A 26,801-nucleotide genomic window follows, 5' to 3' on the forward strand; every position below is an offset into this window, starting at 1 on the left:
TACACTGCCTCAGGCCAGACACCAGCTGTAATAGCTTCAGGGTACACAGGATCCGGCACCATTCCGTTTTGGACTGTTTCATTCCTGAAACCATTTGGCCGGATCCAGTACCTCTTGGCAAAAAATAAACGTAATATGAAAAAGTAGATTTTCAGCCCTTACCTAATATTCTAGGAGTTGATTGGGGTACAGCCGGCCTGGGTTTATGGTTTGAGCAACATTATGTTTGAGACCAACGTGTGGCTGTGTGAGAACCACGGCTTCATCGCTCACAGAACTAGAATGAGATTAATTTTCTATGATCTCTCCCGCTCTCTGCTCTGATAGACATGAGCCTGCAACTCTCCGCTCTCCAGCGTTGTACTTAATTTATTTCCATATATAATCATAACTGCGCGAAGGGTTCTGGAGGAGCTGGAGCACCCCTGATTAATTCAAATACATTTGAAAAAGTTATAGAATTACTGCTGTCTGTCCAGAAATAAATGAAATCATTTAGAGTAGCCTACTAATTTAGCCACAGAGGATCAATAGCTTCTTTAAAAATGAAAAATAAATAGCCTAGCTGTGGATTGTGTATAGTAGCCCATTAACGAGGCATAGCCTACAAGTCGAGAACGCTCGGCAAATCTGTCAGTTGCAATTTGTCAATTGCATGGAATTTGTTTATTGAAAGGCCACATTTTCCCTCAGACCCTAGGCTACTAAAAATGTTCCCCATGTGTGCAACTTCTGGAAGTGCCTCTACTCTACTGCTCTATGTCACCACACAAATAAAATGCGATTACATGCAAGCCAGGCTTTATTATACAGGTGATGTGTTTTTTTTTGCATGCGTTCCGGTACCTCAGAGCTCCCCAGCTCACCCACTCATTTTTTGTTCCGACACCTCCCGATTTACAAATTAAGCACGGATTGTTACAAAAGTGTGTGTGATGTTGTGTGGTGGCGTCTACATTCATGCGTCTGTGTTTACATCTGTATGTCTAGGGTTATTTCATGGCCAGGAAACACTCCGGGTCCCAATTTACCCCAAGCTGCTTATTATGTACTCTGTTGTGCCTGCTTTAGCCCGACAGCATCTGCTCGACAGATATGCTTTTTAATGCTTTCAGCAGAGCTCCATTTGGAGGAGAGACGAGGTTCTTCTGGCAACCAGCTGCTGTCTCCTCGATAGGGATGAATTACCTGACTCACTATGATAAACAGCTGGGGAGCTGGTTAACCAAACAAGCAGCACACAAAACATGGCAGCAGACTAGCCTGCTGAGCGCTAAGTGATGGCATGACAGTGTTTGGGTCTCATCCGCCTGCCTCATGGTACGCTATGTTACAGTATGCATCCTGTGTGTGTGTGTGGTGCAGGAGGAAGTGGATGGGGCCGTGTGTTCCAGCCCAATGCACCTCATAATCAGGGCCTCCATCAGGAAATCCATCTCGTCCTGTTCGGAGCAGATCTCCGGAAGAGTCTGTGGAGCAGAGAGGTAACAATAGGCAGTCAGGCCAATCAGGTCCTATTCAGAGCAGAGCAGTGAGAGACACACCCAATGGCACAAATTTGTTTACGTCCCTGTTAGTGAGCATTTCTCCTTTGCCAAGGTAATCAATCCACCTGACAGGTGTGGCATATTAAGAAGTTGATTAAACAGCATGATCCTTACACAGGTGCACCTTGTGCTGGGGACAATCAAAAGGCCACTAAAATGTGCAGTTTTGTCACAACACAATGCCACAGATGTCTGAAGTTTTGAGGGAGCGTGCAATTGGCATGCTGACTACAGGAATGTCCAACAGAGCCGATGTCAGAGAATGTCATGTTCATTTCTCTACCATAAGCTGCCTCCAACGTCGTTTTAGAGAATTTGGCAGTACATCGAACCAGCCTCACAACCGCAGACCATGTGTAATTACACCAGCCCAGGACCTCCACATCTAGCTTCTTCACCTGCGGGATCATCTGAGGGGGACTGCTGAGGAGTATTTCAGTCTGTAATAAAGCCCTTTTTCTGGAGAAAAAAATAATAATTCTGATTGGCTCAGCCTGGCTCCCCGGTGAGTGGGTCTGCCTCCCAAGTGGGTGGGCCTGCCTCCCAGACCCACCCATAGCTGTGCCCCTGCCCAGTCATGTGACATCCATTTTTGAGGGCCTAATGAAGTTATTTAAACTCACTGATTTCCTTCTATGAACTGTATGTTACTCAGTAAAATCGGTGAAAATGTTGCATGTTGTGTTTATATTTTTGTTCAGCATACATTGTTTACCGGGGGGCAGGGCTACCGAGATAAAGGCTAATCTGAAGATGGTGCTGGCTGAGGTTAAAACTGGTGAGTGTAGATGGTATAGGGATATTGTTATTAACATCAGCACAAATTAGGCTGAAACAGTCAGAGGTCATCAAGTGCAACATAACTTCAGCGTGTAATTTAACTAGAAATATATATTGGCATTGAATAATTGTCTCTGGCCCCCTCCCAGTAAAGGGGAGTGATGAGCTCTACAGCAGACTCACAAATGAATCAGTGGTTGAAAATGTATTTCTGTCCCTCACAAAAGATAGCACAGTCAGCTCAATTTTCTCCATTGAGACTGGGTATGTGCCTCAATCTAGGTCTGGTAAAACTAAACATGGCAGTGTTTGCCTTAGCAATCTCCCTGGAATAAAGACTTCCTCCATTCCTGTGATTATTGAAAGAGAGTGAAAATACCTCATCTCAAAATAGGACTACTTAATGTTAGATCCCTCACTTCCAAGGCAGTCATAGTCAATGAACTAATCACTGATCATAAACTTGAGGTGATTGGCTTGACTGAAACATGGCTCAAGCCTGATTAATTGACTGTGTAAAAGGAAGCCTCTCCTTCTGGTTACTCTAATGACCATATCCATTGCGCATCCCGCAAAAGGCAGAGGTATTGCTAACATTTATGACAGCAAATTTCAAATTACAGGGGGGGGAAAAAAAATCACTGCGTCTTTGTCTTTTGAGGTTCTAGTCATGAAATCTATGCAGACTTCTCAATTACTTTTTATAGCTACTGTTTACAGGCCTCCTGTGCCGTATACAGCGTTCCTCACAGAGTTCCCTGAATTCCTATCGGACCTCGTAGTCATAATAGTCCACAGACACTACAAAAGGCTTTCAGAGCCATCGACTCAGTGGGTTTTGTGCAACATGTCTCAGGACCTACGCAATGTCACAATCATACCCTGGATCTAGTTTTATCCTGTGGAATAGATAGTGTATCTAAATGTTTTTCCTCATAATCTTGAACTATTGGACCACCATTTTATTTGCCCAGACCCCAACCAAGGAGTAACAAGAGCCACCCTATAGATTCTCTGATAACGCAAAGATTCCTAGATACCCTTTCAGACTCCACCTACCCAAGGACGTCGGTGTACAAAAATCAGTTAACCACCTAGCCTAGGATCTAAACTTAACTGTGTGTAATATCCTAGATCTAGTCATGTCACTGAAAACACAAAAAGATTTGTTACAAGAAACTAGCTCCCTGGTATACACAAAATACCGGAGCCCTGAAACAAGCTTCCAGAAAATTGGAATGGAAATGGAGGTCCACTAAATTGGAAGTCTTCTGACTAGCTTGGACGGACATTATCGAAGAAGCCCTCACTGCTGCTCAATCAGCCTACTTTTCAAAATTGAGAAAAATTTAAATACTGACGCAACGCAACGCAAACTAAAAACAAGCATTCCCCAAGTGATAATGGCCTTCACTTCAGCAGTGATGAATTCATGAACTTCTTTAACGAAAAGATCATGAGCATTAGAAAGATAATTATAGTCTCCTCTTTGAATATGTGTATTTCTCCAAAACTCAGTTGTCCTCAGTCTGCACAGAACTGCCAGGACCATGGATCAATTGAGAGACTCAGGTTTTTTTAATCCTGTATTTCCACAGCAATAGTAATGGACTCTAAACCTTCCAGCTGCCTAATATAACCTCTTCCTACTAAACTACTGAAAGAGCTATTTCCTGTACTTAGCCCTCCTATGTTGAATATAATAAATGGCTCCCTGTCCTCCGGATGTGTACCAAACTCACTAAAAGTGGCAGTAATGAAGTACCTTCAGGTAGATGTCCTAACCGACTTGCCAGAACTATAGTTTGTTAACAAGAAATTTGTCGAGTGGTTTTAAAACGAGTTTTAATGACTCTGATGTAAACTTCCGACTTCAACTGTACATGTACAGTAATGGCCAAACGTTTTGAGAATGACACAAATATTAATTTTCACAAAGTCTGCTGCCTCAGTTTGTATGATGGCAATTTGCATATACTCTAGAATGTTATGAAGAGTGATTAGATTAATTGCAAATAATTGGAAAGTCCCTCTTTGCCATGAAAATGAGCTGAATCCCCCCAAAAACATTTCCACTGCATTTCAGCCCTGCCACAAAAGGACCAGCTGACATCATGTCAGTGATTCTCTTGTTTACACAAGTGTGAGTGTTGACGAGGACAAGGCTGGAGATCACTCTGTCATGCTGATTGAGTTCGAATAACAGACTGGAAGCTTCAAAAAGAGGGTGGTGCTTGGAATCATTGTTCTTCCAAGAAACACATGCCGTCATCATTGCTTGCACAAAAAGGGCTTCACAGGCAAGGATATTTCTGCAAAAAAAACACACAAAAAAGGATATGGCTTTTTTAGTAAGATTGCATCAAAATCAACCATTTATCAGATCATCAAGATCTTCAAGGAGAGCGGTTCAATTGTTGTGAAGAAGGCTTCAGGGCACGCAAGAAAGTCCAGCAAGCGCCAGGACCGTCTCCTAAAGTTGATTCAGCTGCGGGATCGGGGCACCACCAGTACAGAGCTTGCTCAGGAATGCAGCAGGCAGGTGTGAGTGCATCTACACACACAGTGAGGCAAAGATTTTGAGGATGGCCTGGTGTCAAGAAGGGCAGCAAAGAAGACACTTCTCTCCAGGAAAAACATCAGGGACAGACTGATATTCTGCAAAAGGTACAGGGATTGGACTGCTGAGAACTGGGGAAACGTCATTTTCTCTGATGAATCCCCTTTCCGATTGTTTGGGGCATCCGGAAAAAAGCTTGTCCGGAGAAGACAAGGTGAGCGCTACCATCAGTCCTGTGTTATGCCAACAGTAAAGCATCCTGAGACCATTCATGTGTGTGGTTGCTTCTCAGCCAAGAGAGTGGGCTCACTCACAATTTTGCCTCAGAACACAGCCATGAATTAAGAATGGTACCAACACATCCTCTGAGAACAACTTCTCCCAACCATCCAGGAACAGTTTGGTGACGAACAATGCCTTTTCCAGCATGATGGAGCACCTTGCCATAAGGCAAAAGCAATAAGTGGCTCGGGGAACAAAACATCTATATTTTGGGTCAGGAAACTCCCCATACCTTAATCCCATTGAGAACTTGTGGTCAATCCTCAAGAGGTGGGTGGACAAACAAAAACCCACAAATTCTGACAAACTACAAGCATGGATTATGCAAGAATGGGCTGCCATCAGTCAGGATGTGGCCCAGAAGTTAATTGACAGCATGCCAGGGCAGAATGCAGAGGTCTTGAAAAAGAAGGGTCAACACTGCAAATATTGACTCTTTGCATCAACTTCATGTAATTGTCAATAAAAGCCTATGAAATGCTTGTAATTATACTTCAGTATTCCATAGTAATATCTGACAAAAATATCTAAAGACACTGAAGCAGCAAACTTTGTGGAAATTAATATTTGTGTCATTCTCAAAACTTTTGGCCACAACTGTACTCTTAATCTCCACCGGCACAGCCAGAAGAGGACTGGCCACCCCTCAGAGTCTGGATCCTTTCTAGGTTTTTTTCTAGGTTCATGCCTTTTTAGGGAGTTTTTCCTAGCCACTGTGCTTCTACATCTGTATTGCTTGCTGTTTGGAGTTTTAGGCTGGGTTTCTGTATAGCACTTTGTGACATCGGCTGATGTAAAAAGGGCTTCATAAATACATTTTATTGATTGATTTTCACACCCTGTTTTCTCGGAAAATCAATGAATTCATTAATATATGTAGCTGAATTAATTAATTCATTAATGTCAACGTCTATGGTATGTGTGATGCAATTATGTTACATTTCCCCTAATTGGAGAGGGCTGGATTGTGGTAATAGCTGGAGCGGAATAAGTGTAACGTTATCAAATACATCTAACATATGGTTTCCATGGCTTCCATGTGTTTTGATGCCATTGCATTTGCTCTGTTCCAGCCATTATTATGAGCCGTCCTCCCCTTCAGCAGCCTCCACTGATTTGAACCCTACTCTTAAATGATCACGTAATCGCGCATTGTTTGACTTGCATCATGCATTTTTCCAAGCAGAAGCAATACATACAGACATGTTGTGTCACAGCGAAACAGAGAGACTAATAGAAGGACATTTAGATCCGTGTTGAAGTCCATTTTAAAGGTCACAAGCACAATCTCCTTTGTTCGATTACAGGTCTGCACGTCATTGTTGCTTACAACACAGAGGCAAAAAGGGGACCTTGTTATTGTCGACATCCAGACAGTTCTCAATGCAACAGACCAGCAGTACATATAATGAAGAAAATGTCAAGGAAAACTACCATAGAGGAATATATTTTTGGTCAAAAGGTTACCAATACTAACCATCTTCTCTCTACTCCTGTTTTTAAGACATTCAGTCATATGCACTGCCAAAGCAATTACTTCATTTCAACTGCTATGTGCTAATGTGCTTCAAGTCATGGACGAGTACCGGAGACGGAGGAAGAGGAACTGACCTTTATGGCCACTTGCATGGCTGTGTTCTCGCCATTCATCCCTAGAACCTGGCCCTCATACACCTCCCCAAATGCTCCATGGCCCAACGCCCTGCAAACACACACCAAGCCAGACAGATGACAAAGAGCTTAATTCCAGAGTCCAGTCAAAACCTTAAGTGACTTGAACATAGCACACTACTACAAATAAATGATCATGTAATGCACTTAATAGCTTATAGGTCTCTACTGTGTCAGCCTCGCTGTGTGTGTGGACTACCTGAGGAGGGTGATGTTCTTGCGTGGTACTTCTTTCAGCTCGCTCAGTGAAGCAGCCTTGCCAGCAAAGCAGTAGTTTGGGTTGTAATCTGTCATGATGGTGGATGACCGGATTTTACTCAGCTTGTACTCTGGACTCTGGAGACGCAGCCTGACAGCATGCAGCTGGTTCTTCTTACGGTAGTATACTGTAGGGGAGAGAGATCAGGAAGAAGGGGTTGGTTACTGTGATACAGCCCTCGGCTTCAAACTGTTGCTATACTGTAACTATCAGAGACAACATCCCACTAGCGCTGCATTAGACACACTACCCTGATGTCTGTCTGTCCTCTAACCTCTGGCTTCTGGCCCTGGTCCAATCAGTGACTAGCTAACAGTCTGTGAGTTGAGGACCGAGGACTCACCCTCCGTGGAGGCGGCCCGCGGCCTCGATGCAGGTTGGTAGTCTGCCTGGAGGGCTGGGTGGGGGCCCTGGGGGGCGATGCGTGGAGGTGAGAGGTGCCCTCTGCTGTGATGTCGAGCTGCAGGTGCAGACAGACGCGACACTCGGGGGAGGAGTGGGGGGCCCGTGGACAGACTACCAACCTACATGGGGGAGAGCTCAGGTGAAGAGACACTGTTAAGTGTCTGAGGTCTGTCTCCACCCTGGAAGGGCCCTCTCCATGGGCCACTGTGGGGCTGCATAAACCATCTGGCCCAGGGCTAAGGATTTTGTGTTGGGTTGAGTGTGTATGTGTTGTATGTTGTGTGTTACGCATGTTGTGTGTTTAGGATATAGGGAAACTATTTACTGACACTGTACAGTATGTTTTCTGAATTAATAGCTCCGACATCATTTCCTCTGAGGCTCATGGGAACGTTCTGTCGTCAGACCCAGAGGGACTTTCACTTCAAGGTGAAACTTTGTGTTAATTACGGGTTTTATTTATTTAGCATTGGGGGGGGGGAAAGTACAGTTACACTTCAGTCATGGCACAGTGTGTTACAGTTCGTGCACAAGTCAAACTCTAAATATCTGTATCTCATACTGACATAGAGGGATGGTTTGTTGCCTTCACGGACAACAGTAATCACATAGTTAATCGTTCATATCCCGACACTCTATTGTTATTGGTAGTATTAACTCCTCCGCGGTTGAGAGATGTACACTATATGAGAGAGGTATAGGGGATTAGAGAAGATCATTTCGCAGCAAAGCAGTAATGCTTGGATCCTGACAGGGCATATGCATAGTGATGAGTCACCACCACAGTGCTTTTAAAGCTTAAAAGTTGACATTCTGCCATGGTAAGACACTCCATGGTTAGACACTCCTTTAAAATCGGCACTGTCTGGAAAAGAAGTCTTCCACGTACAGAGCTGACCTCCGCTCTTACCGCAGCACACGGACAGAGCTGACCTCCGCTCTTACCGCAGCACACGGACAGAGCTGACCTCCGCTCTTACCGCAGCACACGTACAGAGCTGACCTCCGCTCTTACCGCAGCACACGGGCGTCAAAAAGGGGGCAGTGCAAACAGAAACATCAGATAATCCCTCACTGTCCTACATTTCTAGCCCCCCCCAAAAAATAATAAGACAATTGGTTAAAAAAATAAAAATGTTTGCATGCGCACACATAAAGTACACACATAACACGGTAGCAGCATTCAATATGATATGGATCATTGCCTATTGGCAAGACAAAGTTAGACACTAATATTAGGAGAATCGATGATTATTCTCTCTTTCAATCCTCTAAGCAGAATAATCAAAGGTACAATTTAAAGGTTCATATCAGTCATTTTCCTAATTCCCTAATCATTCCTTTTAGCAGGGTAATTGTGCAATCATTAGCATTAAGCGGTAAAGCCATGTATCACCTTGAATGTGATTATAAAACAAGTATACAGTAGAGGGTAAGAATTGTTACTGGAGATATGTCCAACGCGCCCTTTGAAGCATGAATAGATATACAGTATATGTTATTGTACACAATCAGGACCATCAATCCCAATGTGCTACACAACCAACTGAATACTTAGCTAACCCCTTCACTCCAACATAAATGTCTTAGATTGTGTGGTCTGAAATAGTGCAAGAGTGAATGGTGGTTAGTCTCACTGTAATCCCTTAAGCCCCTCCAAAATGATGTCTATCACAGTTCAAATATGTCTTGTCCCCACCAGGCTTGAAATCTGAAATAAAGATAATGCCCAAGGGCTTGCAAGACAAACCCATTATTGTCACTGTGGAAAATGATAAGCCTAAATTCCTAAAAGGCCACCTCATGTACTCTTTCTGTCAAGTCTCTGAGTTATTTTATATTCAAGCTCTGCCTTTCTCTACAATTAAGTATCTTGCTGGTTTTTTGACTGCTGTGTTGATCGTGGACTTCTGCCATTCACTCTCATCCAATGTCACATTTCCCTCAAATAGAACACATTAAACCACAGCTTGGTTTAAAATGCTAAACGTCCTGCCTTTTTAGGATGCTTTCATTCTGAAAGTTAAATAGAGTATCGTCGGCATGGAGAGCTCACAGGCGGTGAAAGGTGGAGGGCACAGAGTCCACACAGAACTGGAAGAGTCTCTTACTGATGGTGAGGCTGGCGCAGGTCAGAACGATGCCCGTCACCACGATAGATGCCACCACGGCCAGGATGAGGGACAGGGACAGCTGGCCTTTTGGGGTGAGGCCCTGAGGGGCTGCTGGGGGGGGGGGGGGTCAGAGGTCAGGGTTAGCAGGGGAAGATGGAGAACCACTAAGATTATAAGAATGTTTCAAAGACAATGGAAATACTAGTGAGGTCGTTAACAACCTTCCATTCCATTCCTCCGTGTATTTTATTCGATGATTGTGCCATTTAATAAGAAACAGATTGGCAGATATTCTCAAGGACTCATTTTTTAAATTTTGCATTCATGATCCCAAAACACATCCAGTAAAATATGTTATTTCCATGACTGTACAGAAGTTACCTGTGCAGGTGACATTGTCACTGGCCAGCACCTCCTCGTTGTGACAGAGGCAGAGGATGAGCCGAGTGTCCTCGTCTCGTTTGCAGCTCTGGGTCTGGCAGTGACTACAATTGAGCTGCACCTTGATCTCACATTCTCCATGGCTCTCCATGGCTGAGTGGAGAGGATGACAGAGGACATTACATCACCACATGAATCTCACAAGAACAATGCTGTAGCACAAGCACTGGTCAACCTAGCCATATGTATGACTAAAAAGAGATGACGTTTAACAATCTTTGTATCTTTGTATCTCTTCTTCATAACATCGTCAAACACTGGAGTTCAATTCTTAGCTATGGTCAACTAAACCTAATCATGTTTTCACTGTAATGTCGATACTGCATGACCATGGATCAATTGATCTGTTTTAGTTTGTGTTTTTGTCATGTCTTTCACTACAAAGAGAACTGCTTTGTATTCCGTGCAGCATTGGCAGCACATGCTTTGGCCACAAATGACATTGTCATGCCGTAAAGAATTGACTGGCTGCCTGTTTTTCAGCGGCTAAAGAGAAGACAGCATGGCGCCAGGATCAACAAGATCCGTGAGGCTATCAATTAGGTCACCGGTGTCTGAGGATTGAGGCGCCCTTCCCTACTTCTCCCACTGAATCAGTCAGGTGATAGAGACACACAGACCTCTGTTACGGCCAGGGCTCTTTCCTTGCGCCCTCCTGGCTTCCAGTGACACTGATGTAGTAGGAGAAAGCCTTTACCTGCCAGCGGCTGGAGAAATATCTCCCCCATGGGATGAACAAAGGAGATGCCATCCTGACCGCCCGCTGTGATGTCATCAGTCAGCGCGGCATCGCCTCCTTGATTTAGATTAAACACGATATTAAAGATAAGTGCATGTTTGAGCTAATAATAATGGCTTATTATTGCCTGCACATCTGCTAACAAGTGGCAATCTTGCTTTTGAACAAAAAAGGTCTGGGTAGAGGGAGAGTATGTATGGTATATTAACGATGCTGAAAGAAATCAAATGTCTCTTAATCAATCTGTTCATATCTTGATCATTCAACCAATTCGGTGCCTTTTGAAAAGTGTAATTTGGTTTAAAAAAAAATTCATAAAGAACATGTTCAACTTCATAAAAACTTTTTCCCATCTCATTTTTTAAAATACGATAGTAAATGTCTATTAAGTACCAAATAAAGTAGCAGCGTTGACCATAACAGGTTAATTATCAAATCAGCCATAAAGTCCCTTTTGACAGAGGGTATTGAATGTAAAAATCCAATAGTTGGCCTAATTTCAGATTATGTGACAAAACAAGCAAGTATAGTGTAGAGAATCAATTTACCATCTAAACTATGAAATATATTTTCCATAATCAAACATTTTGTAGTTTCAGCTGTTTGAAACTGGTGTACAAAACATCAAACGGCCAACTGCTTTCTTCTGGAAAATGTGAAGTCCAAGATGGACAAAGGGGGTGCTGTTGGGGCTGTGTTTCTGGACCTAAGGAAGGCTTTTGATACTGTTAACCACGAGATTCTCATCACAAAAATGTCCAAGTTCAACTTTTCCCCTGATGCCTTGAGATGGATGAAATCATACCCTGAAGGCAGAACTCAGTGTGTCAGAGTGAGCAATGAGCTGTCGCCAACTCGTAGCTATGATGTGGGCGTGCCCCAAGGGTCAATACTGGGGCCCCTCCTGTTCAGCCTGTACATTAATGATCTGCCTTCTGTCTGTACTGGGTCTGAAGTTCAAATGTATGCAGCTGATACAGTGATATATGTGCATGCAAAGAGCAAACAACAAGCTGCACAAGAACTCACTACTGTAATGGTCCAGGTTACAAAGTGGCTCAGAGACTCGTGTTTGCATCTCAATGTGAAAAAAACTGTTTGCATGTTCTTCACAAAGAGGGCAACAGATGCTACTGAGCCAGATGTCTATGTGTCAGGGGAGAAACTCCAGGTGGTGTCCGATTTTAAGTACCTTGGCATCATACTTGATTCCAACCTCTCTTTTAAAAAGCATGTGAAAAAGGTAATTCAAATAACCAAATTCAACCTAGCTAATTTCCGATTTATACGAAATTGTTTGACTACAGAGGTAGCAAAACTGTACTTCAAATCTATGATACTCCCCCACTTAACATACTGCTTGACTAGTTGGGCCCAAGCTTGCTGTACAACATTAAAACATATTCAGTCTGTCTACAAACAGGCTCTCAAAGTGCTTGATAGGAAGCCCAATAGCCATCATCATTGTCACATCCTTAGAAAGCATGAGCTCTTGAGTTGGGAAAATCTTGTGCAATACACCGACGCATGTCTTGTATTCAAGATCCTTAATGGCCTGGCTCCCCCTCCACTCAATATTTTTGTTAAACAGAAAACCCAGACATATGGCAGCAGATCCACAAGGTCTGCCATGAGAGGTGACTGTATAGTTCCCCTAAGGAAAAGCAACTTTAGTAAATCTGCATTCTCTGTGAGAGCTTCCCATGTCTGGAATACACTGCCATCAGACACACATAACTGCACCACATATCACACTTTCACAAAATGCTTGAAGACATGGCTAAAGGTCAATCAGATTTGTGAACATGGTCCCTAGCTGTGTGTTGCCGCTTTCCATGTTGTCTGTTGTCTGTAGCTTGTGAGGTGTGGAAACACTTTGTTGCTTTTATGAATTTTGTCTTGCTGCTTTTTGTTCTATGTTGCTCTGTCTGTATGCTATGTCTTGCTTGTCCTATGTTGCTATGTCTTGCCTGTTCTATGTTGCAATTGTCTATATTGTAATTGTTTTTAATAACCTGCCCAGGGACCGCGGTTGAAAATTAGCCGGCTGGCTAAAACCGGCACTTTTACTGAAACGTTGATTAATGTGCACTGTCCCTGTAAAAATAAAAAAATAAACTAAACTAAACTAAAGTAAAAGACACAAAAACATAGAAATAGCGCATATAGAACAGCTCTACCGCTTTTTAGACTTGCTTTCAATGAGAATGACATACACTACATCACCAAAAGTATGTGGACAAGCCTTCAAATTAGTGGATTCAGCTATTTCAGCCACACCCTTTGCTGACGAGTGTATAAAATCGAGCACACAGCCTTGCAATCTCCAGAGACAAACATTGGCAGTAGAATGTCCGGTAATGAAGAGTTCAGTGACTTTCAACGTGACACTCTCATAGGATGCCACCTTTCCAAAGAATCAGTTCGCCAAATCTCTGCCCTGCTAGTCCTGCCTCGGTCAACTGAAAGTGCTGTTATTGTGAAGTGGAAACATCTAAGAGCAACAATGGCTTAGTCGCTAAGTGGTAGGCCACACAAGCTCACAGAATGGGACTGCCGAGTGCTGAAGCGCGTAACACGTAAAAATCATCGGTCCTCGGTTGCAACACTCACTAGCGAGTTCCAAACTGACTCTGGAAGCAATGTGAGCACAAAAACTGTTCGTTGGGAGCTTCATGAAATGTGTTTCCATAGCCGAGCAGCCGCACACCAGTCTAAGATCACCACGCACAATGCCAAGTATAGGCTGGAGTGGTGTAAAGCTCGCCACCATTGTAATCTGGAGCAGTGGAAATGCGTTCTCTGGAGTAATGAATCACGCTTCACCATCTGGCACCATCTGGCAGGACTAATCTGTGTTTGTTGGATGCTAGGAGATTGCTACCTGCCCCAATGGATAGTGCCAAGTGTAAAGTTTGGAGGAGGAGGAATAATGGTCTGGGGCTGTTTTTCATGGTTCAGGCTAGACCCCTTAGTTCCAATGAAGGGAAATCTTAACACTTCAGCATGCTAGACTAGACTATTCTGTGCTTCCAACTTTGTGGCAACGGTTTGGGGAAGGCCCTTTCCTGTTTCAGCACGACAATGCCCACGTGCACAAAGCAAGGTCCATACAGAATGGTTTGTCGAGATCAATGTGGAAGAACTTGCCTGGCCTGCACAGCCCTGACCTCAACCCCATTGAACACCTTTGGGATGAATTGGAACGCTGACTGCGAGCCAGGTCGAATCGCCCAAATTCAGTGCCCGACCTCACTTATGCTCTTTTGGCTGAATGGAAGCAAGTCCCCGCAGCAATGTTCCAACATCTAGTGGAAAGTCTTCCCATAAGAGTGGAGGCTGTTATAGCAGCAAAGCAGGAACCAACTCCATATTAATGCCCATGATTTTGGAATGAGATGTTTGACAAGCAGGTATCCATATACTTTTTAAAATTTGTATATATATACTTTTGATCATGTTGTGTAACATTTAATAAATAATATTCTTCAGAAATGACTTTGTCAAAATAACAAAATTAACAGGGCTTTATATTCATAGTGTATGTTGGAAAACGTATGTGAACCCCTAGGCTAATAATTTCTCAAAAAGCTAATTGGAGTCAAGAGTCAGCTAACCTGGATTCAAATCAAATCAAATTTTATTTGTCACATACACATGGTTAGCAGATGTTAATGCGAGTGTAGCGAAATGCTTGTGCTTCTAGTTCCGACAATGCAGTAATAACCAACAAGTAATCTAGCTAACAATTCCAAAACTACTACCTTATAGACACAAGTGTAAGGGGATAAAGAATATGTACATAAAGATATATGAATGAGTGATGGTACAGAGCGGCATAGGCAAGATACAGTAGATGGTATTGAGTACAGTATATACATATGAGATTAATATGTAAAGAAAGTGGCATAGTTAAAGTGGCTAGTGATACATGTATTACATAAAGATGCAGTAGATGATATAGAGTACAGTATATACGTGTACATATGAGCTGAATAATGTAGGGTATGTAAACATTATATTAGGTAGCATTGTTTAAAGTGGCTAGTGATATATTTTGATATATATGAGACGAGAATGGAGACGTTGGTTAGAGCTGCCTTGCCCTATAAAGAACACTCATAGAATTTGAGTTTGCTATTCACAAGAAGCATTGCCTGATGTGAACCATGCCTCGAACAAAGAGATCGCAGAAGACATAAGAATTGTTGACTTGTATAAAGCTGGAAAGGGCTACAAAAGTATCTCTAAAAGCCTTGATGTTCATCAGTCCACGGTAAGACAAATTGTCTATAAATCGAGTAGGTTCAGCACTGTTACTACTCTCCCTAGGAGTGGCCGTCCTGCAAAGATGATTGCAAGAGCACAGCACGGAATGCTCAATGAGGTTAAGAAGAATCCTAGAGTGTCAGCTAAAGACTTACAGAAATCTCTGAAACATGCCAACATCTCTGTTGACGAGTCTACGATACGTAAAACACTAAACAAGAAGGATGTTCATGGGAGGACACCACGGAAGAAGCCACTGCTGTCCAAAAAATACCATTGCTGCACATCTTAAGTTTGCAGAAGTGCACCTGGATGTTCCACAGCGCTACTGGCAAAATATTCTGTGGAACTACAGTTGAGTTGCTTGGGAAGGAACACACAACACTATGCGAGGAGAAAAAAAGGCACACCACCTCAAAACCTCATCCCAACTGTAAAGTATGGTGGAGGGAGCATCATGGTTTGGGGCTCTTTTTCTCAACAGAAGTTGGATGATGCAACAGGACAACGTCCCAAAACACAGAAGTAAATCAACAGATAAATGGCTTCAACAGAAGAAAATATGTCTTCTGGAGTGGCCCAGTCAGAGTCCTGACCTCAACCCGATTTAGATGTTGTGGCATGACCTCAAGAAAGCAGTTCACACCAGACATCCTAAGAATATTGCTGAACTGAAACAGTTTTGTAAAGAGGAATAGTCCAAAATTCCTCCTGACCATTATGCAGGTCTGATCAGCAACTACAGAAACAGTTTGGTTGAGGTTATTGCTTCCAAAGGAGGGTCAACCAGTTATTAAATCCAAGGGTGTCACATACTTTTCCCACCCTGCACCGTGAATTTTTACACGGTGTGTTCAATAAAGACATGAGAACATATAATTGTCTGTGTGTTATTAGTTAAAGCAGACTGTGTTTGTCTATTGTTGTGACCGAGATGAAGATCAGATCAAATTTTATGACCAATTTATGCAGAAATCCAGGTATTTCCAAAGGGTTCACATACGTTTTCTTGCCACTGTACAGTTTGTGTGTGTATCCTAACTACTCATTTTTGTTTGCAGGACATCACCTGTGAAATCTCATGTAAAAAATATAAAGGTTATGTGATCACATGTGAAAATCCAAGTGAAACTTCATGTGAAATATCATCACGTGAAGTGTTCCAAAAACACATCGTTTTACATGATTTCACACAGGCCAAACATGGACATTTCACATGTGAAATCATGTGGTTTTTCCGTAAGGGGTGAAACAAGTCTTTATTCATTTAAAAAATCTGATTTATTGAATTCTCTATGTGGTCTATATTAAATGAGACCTCATTTAATATGACAGGCTTTTAAAATGCAATATTGCTGCACAACATCTACTTAAAATATCAAAGGCATTCTTTCATGGAACGACCCATCTCCTCTCAATCATGTTTTGCAGAGGAGCCAAGTGGAACACCCAATCTTATCAATCAATGAAATAGAACTTTCTTTAAACTGTCTCATAATATCAGTACATTCAAAACGGCCAGTGAGTTATGTCACCAATCCACAACTAGTAAATCATACTAGATAAAGACCGAAAAGCAGTGAACGTTATCAATGTGCCCATTTCCTTGGGGCCAATGGAAATTCTCCAGCATAAATATCTTGTCAGATTCATCCTATAATAACAGTATAGTACAACACATAGTAAAGCAGTAAATAAATATTAGTATTATTTGTGTGTGTGTGTGTGTGTGTGTGTGTGTGTGAGCTTACCTCTGTATCCACCGCCTCCTCCTCCAGCTGTGCAGGCTCCCCCTCCCCCTCCAAACCCCCCGAAGGTGGCCCAGGACAGTTTGGATAAGGCTTGGGGACAGGAGGAACCCCCCTCGGCCCCCTCCAGGAGAGACTTCCCTGCCCACAAGTGGCTGGAGGAGTCCTTCCAACCTCCACCTCCCCCTGCAACACACACACACACACGCAGTCACGCACACACACACCTTATTTAGCCATCACGCTCTCTAAACACTTCTTCCATCAATGTTTGCATAAGATGTGTCGATAATAGCTCCATAAGACCCTGCTGGTCAAAGGTGATTTACTGGGAATGTTCCATGAAGCTTTTCCAAGAACACTGACATTGTACTGCCATATACAGTATGCCGTTTCTCCCTTTTCAACAGTTGTATAAGTCAAAAGGCTGCAACCAAGATTATAAGCAGACCCAATGGATAACCAGTCCAGACACAGGGCCAGCTTCTTGATACAAACACATGCACTCCTGCCCTTTCTCTGACACACTCTTGTCCTGTCTCCTGAAGACACTCAAGTAGGAGCTTTAGCAGTCAGAGGAATGAAAGCCATATGTTTTCAGGGAGCAGATCGCCCGCTCTGTGAAGAGAATCAGGGGAAGGGCCACATGGAGGGGGTGAGGTAAAGGCAACCCTACCAACCTGCTGCCCCAGTCTTGCCATTGGAGCTGGCGGCCACCGTGTCATTCTCATACTGCTCCAGAGGAATCTGGTCCAAGCTGCTCTCTGGGTCCTCCAGGTAGGCTTTACCTCCACCACCAGCTGCTATGAGTAGAGGCACCAGTACTCCACCCTCCATCTGGCAGGGGTCACAGTCAATCACAGTAAAAGCTTTCAGAGCACCCCTCTACCCTCTGTCATCGTCCATCATGCAACTTAGGGGCCAGTCCAGCGTTACAAAGACATACAACTTCTAGGTTAAAGGGCTCTTGTGATACAAACCAGTTAACATAACCTGTGACCTCTACTGCTTGTAACTACATCTGTAGAGAAAGACCATGATAAATGATCTTTTAGAATTCCTTCAGAACTTTTTTGAAGCTTATAAATCGGTTCATATCTAGCAGCTACAGTACATCTGCTTCTGATGGACACCATCGTGGCTTTCATTTTGTGTAGATGAGGTAAAGGCGGAAAAGAGTTGAATCAAGTTATGTTGAGATTAGGGACTCCTTTTAGGGACTCTTACGTTGTAAATATAGGTGGCTCCTCCGCCGCCTCCTCCACCACCTGCCCAATCATCACCAGTGAACTCATCTTCTATCACTGAGGATTCCCCCAGGCAGATCTTCTGTGTCAGAGGATTTCTCTACAGAGAACAAATGGATATGGTCAGATCAGAGAGACAGAGTGGCTGCTAGTCTGAAATTATATTTTCCTACCAGCAGGAGGAAAATACTCTCTGGATGGCACCCGAGGTACCAGGAAGTAATCAAACGTTGAAAGAAAACTAAACACTTTGAAGAGCAGGTGATCCATCCATAATATCACCTGAGGTGGCCTAACTCTCCATTCTAACACTCACCCCTGGACAGGCATCCTCCCCTTGATGTCCCACCAGTATATAGACGATGTCTCCCTTCTCCAGAGGGAAGATGGCTGAGATGAAGACCCCGTGGGAACGCTTGTTGTGGTTCTTTGCTCCTTTGCCACCTGCAGCTCCATAGGCTGAGATCCTGAGGAGGGCACAGTAAACATGTGATGGGGCCACTGAAGGCCATTTTTGGTGCTTGGGTGACCTTGTAACAGTGGCTACTCAATTAATGAAAAGTGAGCATTGCAGAAAGGAGGCAAAAAAGCCATGTTGGTTTGGTCTCTATAGTGCATCAGAAGGTTTGCAGCACTTCAAATCAGACTGTAACACTGGCAATACCAAGGCTTTGCCTGACTGACTTGTATCATCAGCTTGTATCATCATCAGATGAAATCAGGGTGAATATTCTGTAGTTTTACTGTAATCAGAGCTCAGCTGAGCCCCCGACAACAACAAACCAATGTTAACAAAGAAGAGCAGAGAACTGATACCCACTTCTTGTCTTTCTGTACCCCTTTTATCATCTAGTGTTATGGAGCTCATTGTAAATGCCCCATGACTAGACCAGCAACTACAATAAATGAGTTCAAAGCCTTGGCTTGGCAGGGGCCAGATTAGGAAGAGAGAGTGAGCAGTGAGCACAAACAGACTAATCTATGCCTCCAGCTGGTGAGTCACGCTTCTCACTCTGCCTCAGTCTTACACACACACACACACACGGTCTGATCCCATGTAAGACCCCCCTCTCCTAACCTGGATAATGTGGAAATCAATCTTGACACTACAGAGACTTGCCTATATTCTATAGGTCTAGCGGATACGTGACATGAATGTGATACATGGTAGTATTTAACCTGTATTCATTCAGTTGACTGATGTCTCAGGCAAGGCTGCTTCCTGCCAGCTGTCAATACTGATGTGCAGATGCAATCATTGGTCAGGGGGCTTGTTTCAAGCATCTTTACCTGAGGGTTTAGTCTAGCGCAAGAGTGTTCCGATTGCAAAAACAGCTTTCATATTTCTACAAGATTAGAATAACAGCCAAATTTGCACCCACATGTATCTGTTGGTGGCCGGTACCCTCCAGGTCTGCACTCCTTTGAACGGACCCTCCTTGCCCACTGTGACACTGACATTGGTGTTGCGGTATGCACTGTCACACTGGGCCTGGGTGGGACCTCGGGGGCCACTGGCCCCACAGGATGTGAACCACCAGGTCATCAGGGACACCTCTGAGGAGAGGAGACAGACACATGAGTCACATGTCAGTCAACAAACAAACTCCCTGTGTTGCATGGAAAGGAGAGAGACATACATATAGTGGAGCAGCTGCGGAGGAAATCAAAGGAAATTACTTTAATGGATGCACCTGGTGTATTTTGCCAAATTGAGGGGAAAAGCTCTACGAAAATCAAATTGCAAAGGCCATTGGTCATAGAAAGGCTAAAGACATTCCATTAGAACAGCTGGTAGTGTACCTGAGGCAGAGGGCTCTGGGAGGGGGCTGAAGAAATCCAGTTCACTGATGGAGTCCATTTCATGGAGGAATCTGTGTCCGAGCAGCAGGGAGTTGAGATCTGAGAGGAGGGAGACAGACACATTCATCTCTACAGTCTACAGACGGACCAGAAAAGCATTCTCTTTCATACGACGTCTATTAATTATGGTTTCTTCAAAGACGGAGACAGAGATAGGATTTAGAGCATAGATGTGTTTTTGTGAGGGCAGGATACAGTCCAGTTGAGTATATAAAAAGGCATGAGCTGCAGGATTGAGGAGATAGAATAAGAAAGACAGACAGACTTGTGGAGAAAGACAAAGGCTTCAGGAGATAAGTAATAATTGTGAGGGAGGACATCGTGAAACTCTTAGCAGGAGACAATATAAGGGAGGTTATGACTTAGGAGCTGTAATTAGCTGTGGAATTCTGGAGATGTGCTACAGTAAAACGTAATAGGGCCGATAAATCTGCGTGCCGATCATAGCACGCCCAACTGGTGCCTGTCTGGCGTCGACAACCCGCAGCCACCAGAACCATTTGCCTGGAGTGGAGTGGCGCACCAGACTCTGCAAGCCCTCCCACCTCTCTCCCAACATTTACCTAACCGCATTGTCAATTCCTATCAAATTAAACTAATGTTGGCAGGCTTCTCCAGAGTTCGGACCAAAGAGTTTCATGGTAGAGAAGAATCGACGGAGCGAAGAAGATGTGTCCTCGAGCGTGACAATAACTTGACACTGGAACCCATTGTTGGCGTACAATTTTATTGTCGGATTGCAGATTTCGAATCCCGGGGAGATGCATTCTACGTCGGTTTCCCTCTTTCAGAAGCAATCAGCCAGTGTGTGGATCATTGGGCCTCCTGGGGAGCACTCCAGCTGCGTTGGAAACCGTGGTTAGCCATCGCATCTGTGTGCATCATTCTTCGGTTAAGACTCCTCTCTGTCTTTGACTGTGCTTCAACAGCTCTATTGTTTCCAGTCATAAGAAATGCTCCATCAGCCGCAGGGCTCTCCAGAGGGTGGTGCGGTCTGCCCAACGCATCACCGGGGGCATACTACCTGCCCTCGAGGACATCTACAGCAACCGATGTCACAGGAAGGCCAAAAAGATCATCAAGGACAACAACCACCCGAGCCACTGCCTGTTCACCCCGCTGTCATCCAGAAGGCGAGGCCAGTACAGGTGCATCAAAGCTGGGACCAAGAGACTGAAAAACAGCTTCTATCTCAAAGCAATCAGACTGTTAAATAGCCATCACTGGGCGGCTTCCACCCGGTTACGTAACCCTACACCTTAGAGGCTTCTGCCCCATATACATAGACTTTGAAATCACTGGCCACTTTAATAATGGAACACTAGTTACTAATAATGTTTACATATTTTTGCTTTACTCATTTCATATGTGTATACTGTATTCTATTCTACTGTATTTTAGACTATGCCACTCCGACATTGCTCATTATATATTCCTTAATTCCATTCTTTCACTTTTAGGTTTGTGTGTATTGTGTGTATTGTTGTGAACTGTTAGTATTACTGCACTGTTGGAGTTAGAAACACAAGCATTTAGCTACACTGCTAAACATGTGCTAAACATGTGAATGTGGCCAATAAAATATTATTGGATTTGATAAAAGGTCTCATTTGCAACTTCATGGGGATGCATCAGTAGTTCTAATAGGGCGTTGCTCTCCATTGAATGTCCTTCCTAGAACTAGACACACATGTTTTGGACTGTATTCAGCTGCTCCTATCCAAACTTCATGGCATCCCTCAGGTGAATGCTACACTTCAGTGATATTGGCAATATGAGCTTATAGCCAACATCCAGTTGGCCTTTAACCCCCTAGAGTCGATGTCCGTGCCCCCTGTGTAAATCTAATTAGCATAACAAAAAATCCCCATCAAAATGTGTCAGTTTAAGCTCGAGATATCTGTTGTTGTTTTTTGGATGTGTCTCAATCCACCGCATCCGCCGATGTCGCACTTCCACATCTGGGGTGAAAGGTGACAGAGCTTGAGTGGTGTTTGTCAAACCATGAGACATCTGGGGTGAAAGGTGACAGAACTGGAGTGGTGTTTGTCAGACCATGAGACATCTGGGGTGAAAGGTGACAGAGCTGGAGCGGTGTTTGTCAGACCATGAGATATCTGGGGTGAAAGGTGACAGAGCTGGAGTGGTGTTTGTCAGACCATGAGACATCTGGGGTGAAAGGTGACAGAGCTGGAGTGGTGTTTGTCAGACCATGAGACATCTGGGGTGAAAAGTGACAGAGCTGGAGTGGTGTTTGTCAGACCATGAGACATCTGGGGTGAAAGGTGACAGAGCTGGAGCGGTGTTTGTCAGACCATGAGACATCTGGGGTGAAAGGTGACAGAGCTGGAGCGGTGTTTGTCAGACCATGAGACATCTGGGGTGAAAGGTGACAGAGCTGGAGCGGTGTTTGTCAGACCATGAGACATCTGGGGTGAAAGGTGACAGAGCTGGAGTGGTGTTTGTTAGACCATGAGACATCTAGGGTGAAAGGTGACAGAGCTGGAGCGGTGTTTGTCAGACCATGAGACATCCCGAAAATCGGTCTTCTCACAAAATCATCTGTAGCGTCTGAACAATTTGCCCTACGAACAATTTGGAAAGGTGCGACTCTCACGAACACGCACATGTCGGTCGCTCGTCTGAAGGTCCCCCGGTACCAGTAGAAAAAACAAATGTAAAAAAGTGTTAGAAAACATTAGGAACACCTGCTCTTTCCATGACTTAGACTGACCAGGTGAATCCAGGTGAAAGCTATGATCCCTTATTGATGTCACTTGTTAAATCCACTTCAATCAGGGTAGATGAAGGGGAGGAGACAGGTTAAAGAAGGATTATTAAGCCTTGAGACAATTGAGTCATGGATTGTGTATGTGTGCCATTCAGAGGGTGAATGGGCAAGACACAAGATTTACAGTAAGTGCCTTTGAACGGGGTATGGTAGTAGGTGCCAGGCGCACCGGTTTGTGTCAAGAACCGCAACGCTGCTGGGTTTTTCACGCTCAACAGTTTCCATGTGTCTACCACCCAAAGGACATCCAGCCAACTTGACACAACTGCGGGAAGAATTGGAGTCAACATGGAACAGCATCCAGGTGGAACGCTTTCGACACCTTGTTGAGTTGGTGCCCCGATGAATTGCCGCTATTCTGAGGGCAAAAGGGGGGGGGGGTGCAACTCAATACTAGGAAGGTGCCCATAATGTTTGGTATACTCATTGTATGTAGAGACTGTTTAGTGACAAAAATAAGGGGTTGAATGTAAAAATATATAAATATATATACAAATGTTTCCGGATGTTTCTTATATCTCTCAGATAAATCTCTCAGACACTTCAGAGCAAACTTCCTTTTTTTGGGACTGTTGTTCCATGTAGTGAATCCTTTTTGATACTTCAAGGGGTCTTAAAATAAACATTCAAACAGCTAAATGATCCTTGGTATGACCTCCTTAAAACAATTAAATCCAGCTTAGTAATGGGTTAAGGAATCTTATTAGCTATATCCTTATGAAAGAGGCCCCTCTCAATCAGTATGTAATCTTAAGACATTTAGGGAGTTTGACTCTTTTCACTGTTTGTTTGAGAGATTATTCAATGTCGTGCTAGGAGCCCTCCAAATGGTTGCCCACTGTACTCTAGCCACACAGTATGCTACCGTATCTATAATGAGAGCTGCCTTTGTTTTGTGTACAGATTGTGTTACATGGAGGGCTACCTGTGTCAAAGCATGCTGCCCCCAGGGCGATGTCATCTAGGGCGATGTCAGCATTGGAGCCTGGTCCCCACAGAGCCTTCACCTTGAGGTGGAACCTGGGGGAACACAGATCACAATGAATGGAGGGAAACACAGAGTGGCATTATTTTCATATTAGTTTAAGTACCAAAAAGTACCTTCAATCCTTTCACATATCAGCCTATGCATTTCCTATACAGTATACTACAAAAATATATTTTGTACTAACACAGTCATCATTTATTACTGAACTACAATCGCTCAAGAAACGAACTTTGAGCTTTTATGTGCTGTATGTTTGACACTTCTGGTCAGTAATTTAGCAGTAAATGATGGCACTGTACCCATTAAGGAGGGCAGGTAGCTGCAGAGTGATGTCCTGCCAGTTGTCTTTCCACTGTCCAGACCTCTCCCACACCAACGGGGATGCAACAGTACTGTTATCCTCTAGCGACAGCAGCACGGTGCCATTAAACTCCCCATAGAGATACAGGGAGAAATGCAACTGCAGACAGAGTCATCGAGAACAGACGTTACGGTGAATTTCATGACATACTATTTCATGACTTGAATATGGCTTAACTGTATGATGTTTAATATTCTGTGTGTGGTACTAGAGGACTGCTCTTTGTTATGATAGACCCGCTGTGACCACCTGACTAATTACAAAAAAAAATGTAAGACTTGGCTACGGTTGTGAGATTCTGGCATCTTTGAGGGTGTTTCTAAAAACTTCCTTAGTGAGAACTCATCCGTGAGTCATCAGTGAGCATGTAGTTAGTAGGGGAGATTGCAAGGAAGCCATTGGTGGAAAGATATGTCTATTTTTCTCACCTGACAGGCTATGGTAGAGACCGGTCGGGGGAATGAGGAACTTCGGACAGACGCTTTAATACTGGAACTGTTCCCTCTCACCGCCAGGAACAGGAAGTGCCCTTGGGGGGAGACAATAACCGCAACACTGAGGGGAGTGAACACTGACATAATTTTGCACCACTCAAAAAGGCATGACTGATAGAGCTCTGAAGAGAACAGCCTTTCAGTCCTCATCTGCAAAACAATATATATTGCCTTGGTGCAGTGCTTGTCAGTTTGGAATGAAACCAATTGGAGCTATAAACTGAAATGCAGAAGTCAGTGACAGGAAATCAATTCTGCAGAAACATGTCACGTTTTACCTCACACCACATCATGCTGGGCTAGATAGAACGTATTCAAGTATTATAACTGATTGTAAATCATCTACAATCTTTCCAAAGGATGTTATTCAAATATATTCAGTGATAACCCCATAGGGCAGGAGTATTCAACATTTACCCTACGAAGTCTGGAGCCTGCTGGCAGGAGTATTCAACTCTTACCCTACGAGGTCTGGAGCCTGCTGGCAGGAGTATTCAACTCTTACCCTACGAGGTCTGGAGCCTGCTGGCAGGAGTATTCAACTCTTACCCTACGAGGTCTGGAGCCTGCTGGCAGGAGTATTCAACTCTTACCCTACGAGGTCTGGAGCCTGCTGGCAGGAGTATTCAACTCTTACCCTACGAGGTCTGGAGCCTGCTGGCAGGAGTATTCAACTCTTACCCTACGAGGTCTGGAGCCTGCTGGCAGGAGTATTCAACTCTTACCCTACGAAGTCTGGAGCCTGCTGGCAGGAGTATTCAACTCTTACCCAATGAGGTCTGGAGCCTGCTGGCAGGAGTATTCAACTCTTACCCTACGAGGTCTGGAGCCTGCTGGCAGGAGTATTCAACTCTTACCCTACGAGGTCTGGAGCCTGCTGGCAGGAGTATTCAACTCTTACCCTACGAGGTCTGGAGCCTGCTGGCAGGAGTATTCAACTCTTACCCTACGAGGTCTGGAGCCTGCTGGCAGGAGTATTCAACTCTTACCCTACGAGGTCTGGAGCCTGCTGGCAGGAGTATTCAACTCTTACCCTACGAGGTCTGGAGCCTGCTGGCAGGATTATTCAACTCTTACCCAATGAGGTCTGGAGCCTGCTGGCAGGAGTATTCAACTCTTACCCAATGAGGTCTGGAGCCTGCTGGCAGGAGTATTCAACTCTTACCCTACGAGGTCTGGAGCCTGCTGGCAGGAGTATTCAACTCTTACCCTACGAGGTCTGGAGCCTGCTGGCAGGAGTATTCAACTCTTACCCTACGAGGTCTGGAGCCTGCTGGCAGGAGTATTCAACTCTTACCCTACGAGGTCTGGAGCCTGCTGGCAGGAGTATTCAACTCTTACCCTACGAGGTCTGGAGCCTGCTGGCAGGAGTATTCAACTCTTACCCTACGAGGTCTGGAGCCTGCTGGCAGGAGTATTCAACATTTACCCTACAAGGTCTGGAGCCTGCTGGCAGGAGTATTCAACATTTACCCTACGAGGTCTGGAGCCTGCTGGCAGGAGTATTCAACTCTTACCCTACGAGGTCTGGAGCCTGCTGGCAGGAGTATTCAACATTTACCCTACAAGGTCTGGAGCCTGCTGGCAGGAGTATTCAACTCTTACCCTACGAAGTCTGGAGCCTGCTGGCAGGACTAGTCAACTCTTACCCTACGAGGTCTGGAGCCTGCTGGCAGGAGTATTCAACTCTTAACCTACGCGGTCTGGAGCCTGCTGGCAGGAGTATTCAACTCTTACCCTACGAGGTCTGGAGCCTGCTGGCAGGAGTATTCAACATTTACCCTACAAGGTCTGGAGCCTGCTGGCAGGAGTATTCAACTCTTACCCTACGAGGTCTGGAGCCTGCTGGCAGGAGTATTCAACTCTTACCCAATGAGGTCTGGAGCCTGCTGGCAGGAGTATTCAACTCTTACCCTATGAGGTCTGGAGCCTGCTGGCAGGAGTATTCAACACTTACCCTACGAGGTCTGGAGCCTGCTGGCAGGAGTATTCAACTCTTACCCTATGAGGTCTGGAGCCTGCTGGCAGGAGTATTCAACTCTTACCCTACGAGGTCTGGAGCCTGCTGGCAGGAGTATTCAACTCTTACCCAATGAGGTCTGGAGCCTGCTGGCAGGAGTATTCAACTCTTACCCAATGAGGTCTGGAGCCTGCTGGCAGGAGTATTCAACTCTTACCCAATGAGGTCTGGAGCCTGCTGGCAGGAGTATTCAACTCTTACCCAATGAGGTCTGGAGCCTGC

The 26,801-nt window shown here is 44.4% G+C and overlaps 1 protein-coding gene across 2 annotated transcripts in view; it reads right to left on the reverse strand.

Annotated features, from left to right (window-relative positions):
* The window catches only part of LOC109904510 (leukocyte tyrosine kinase receptor-like), a 78,561-nt gene that overhangs the window by 4,091 nt on the left and 47,669 nt on the right, over positions 1-26,801 (reverse strand). Inside the window, exons 7-21 of one of the 2 annotated variants that reach the window (XM_031788307.1) lie at positions 24,494-24,594; positions 24,004-24,164; positions 23,642-23,736; positions 19,866-19,964; positions 19,445-19,619; positions 18,379-18,529; positions 18,043-18,162; positions 17,496-17,652; positions 16,819-17,001; positions 10,757-10,855; positions 10,000-10,152; positions 9,616-9,726; positions 7,040-7,226; positions 6,781-6,871; positions 1,405-1,469 (exon numbers count right to left, since the gene is read on the reverse strand). In XM_031788307.1, the coding sequence (XP_031644167.1) occupies positions 1,405-1,469; positions 6,781-6,871; positions 7,040-7,226; positions 9,616-9,726; positions 10,000-10,152; positions 10,757-10,855; positions 16,819-17,001; positions 17,496-17,652; positions 18,043-18,162; positions 18,379-18,529; positions 19,445-19,619; positions 19,866-19,964; positions 23,642-23,736; positions 24,004-24,164; positions 24,494-24,594 (1,948 nt within the window). Of the gene's footprint in view, positions 1-1,404; positions 1,470-6,780; positions 6,872-7,039; positions 7,227-9,615; positions 9,730-9,999; positions 10,153-10,756; positions 10,856-16,818; positions 17,002-17,495; positions 17,653-18,042; positions 18,163-18,378; positions 18,530-19,444; positions 19,620-19,865; positions 19,965-23,641; positions 23,737-24,003; positions 24,165-24,493; positions 24,595-26,801 lie in introns of both variants that reach the window. The other variant, XM_031788306.1, reaches the window with a different exon arrangement.

This window comes from Oncorhynchus kisutch, linkage group LG14, assembly GCF_002021735.2.
Source record: "Oncorhynchus kisutch isolate 150728-3 linkage group LG14, Okis_V2, whole genome shotgun sequence".
NCBI classification, from domain to species: Eukaryota; Metazoa; Chordata; class Actinopteri; order Salmoniformes; family Salmonidae; genus Oncorhynchus; species Oncorhynchus kisutch.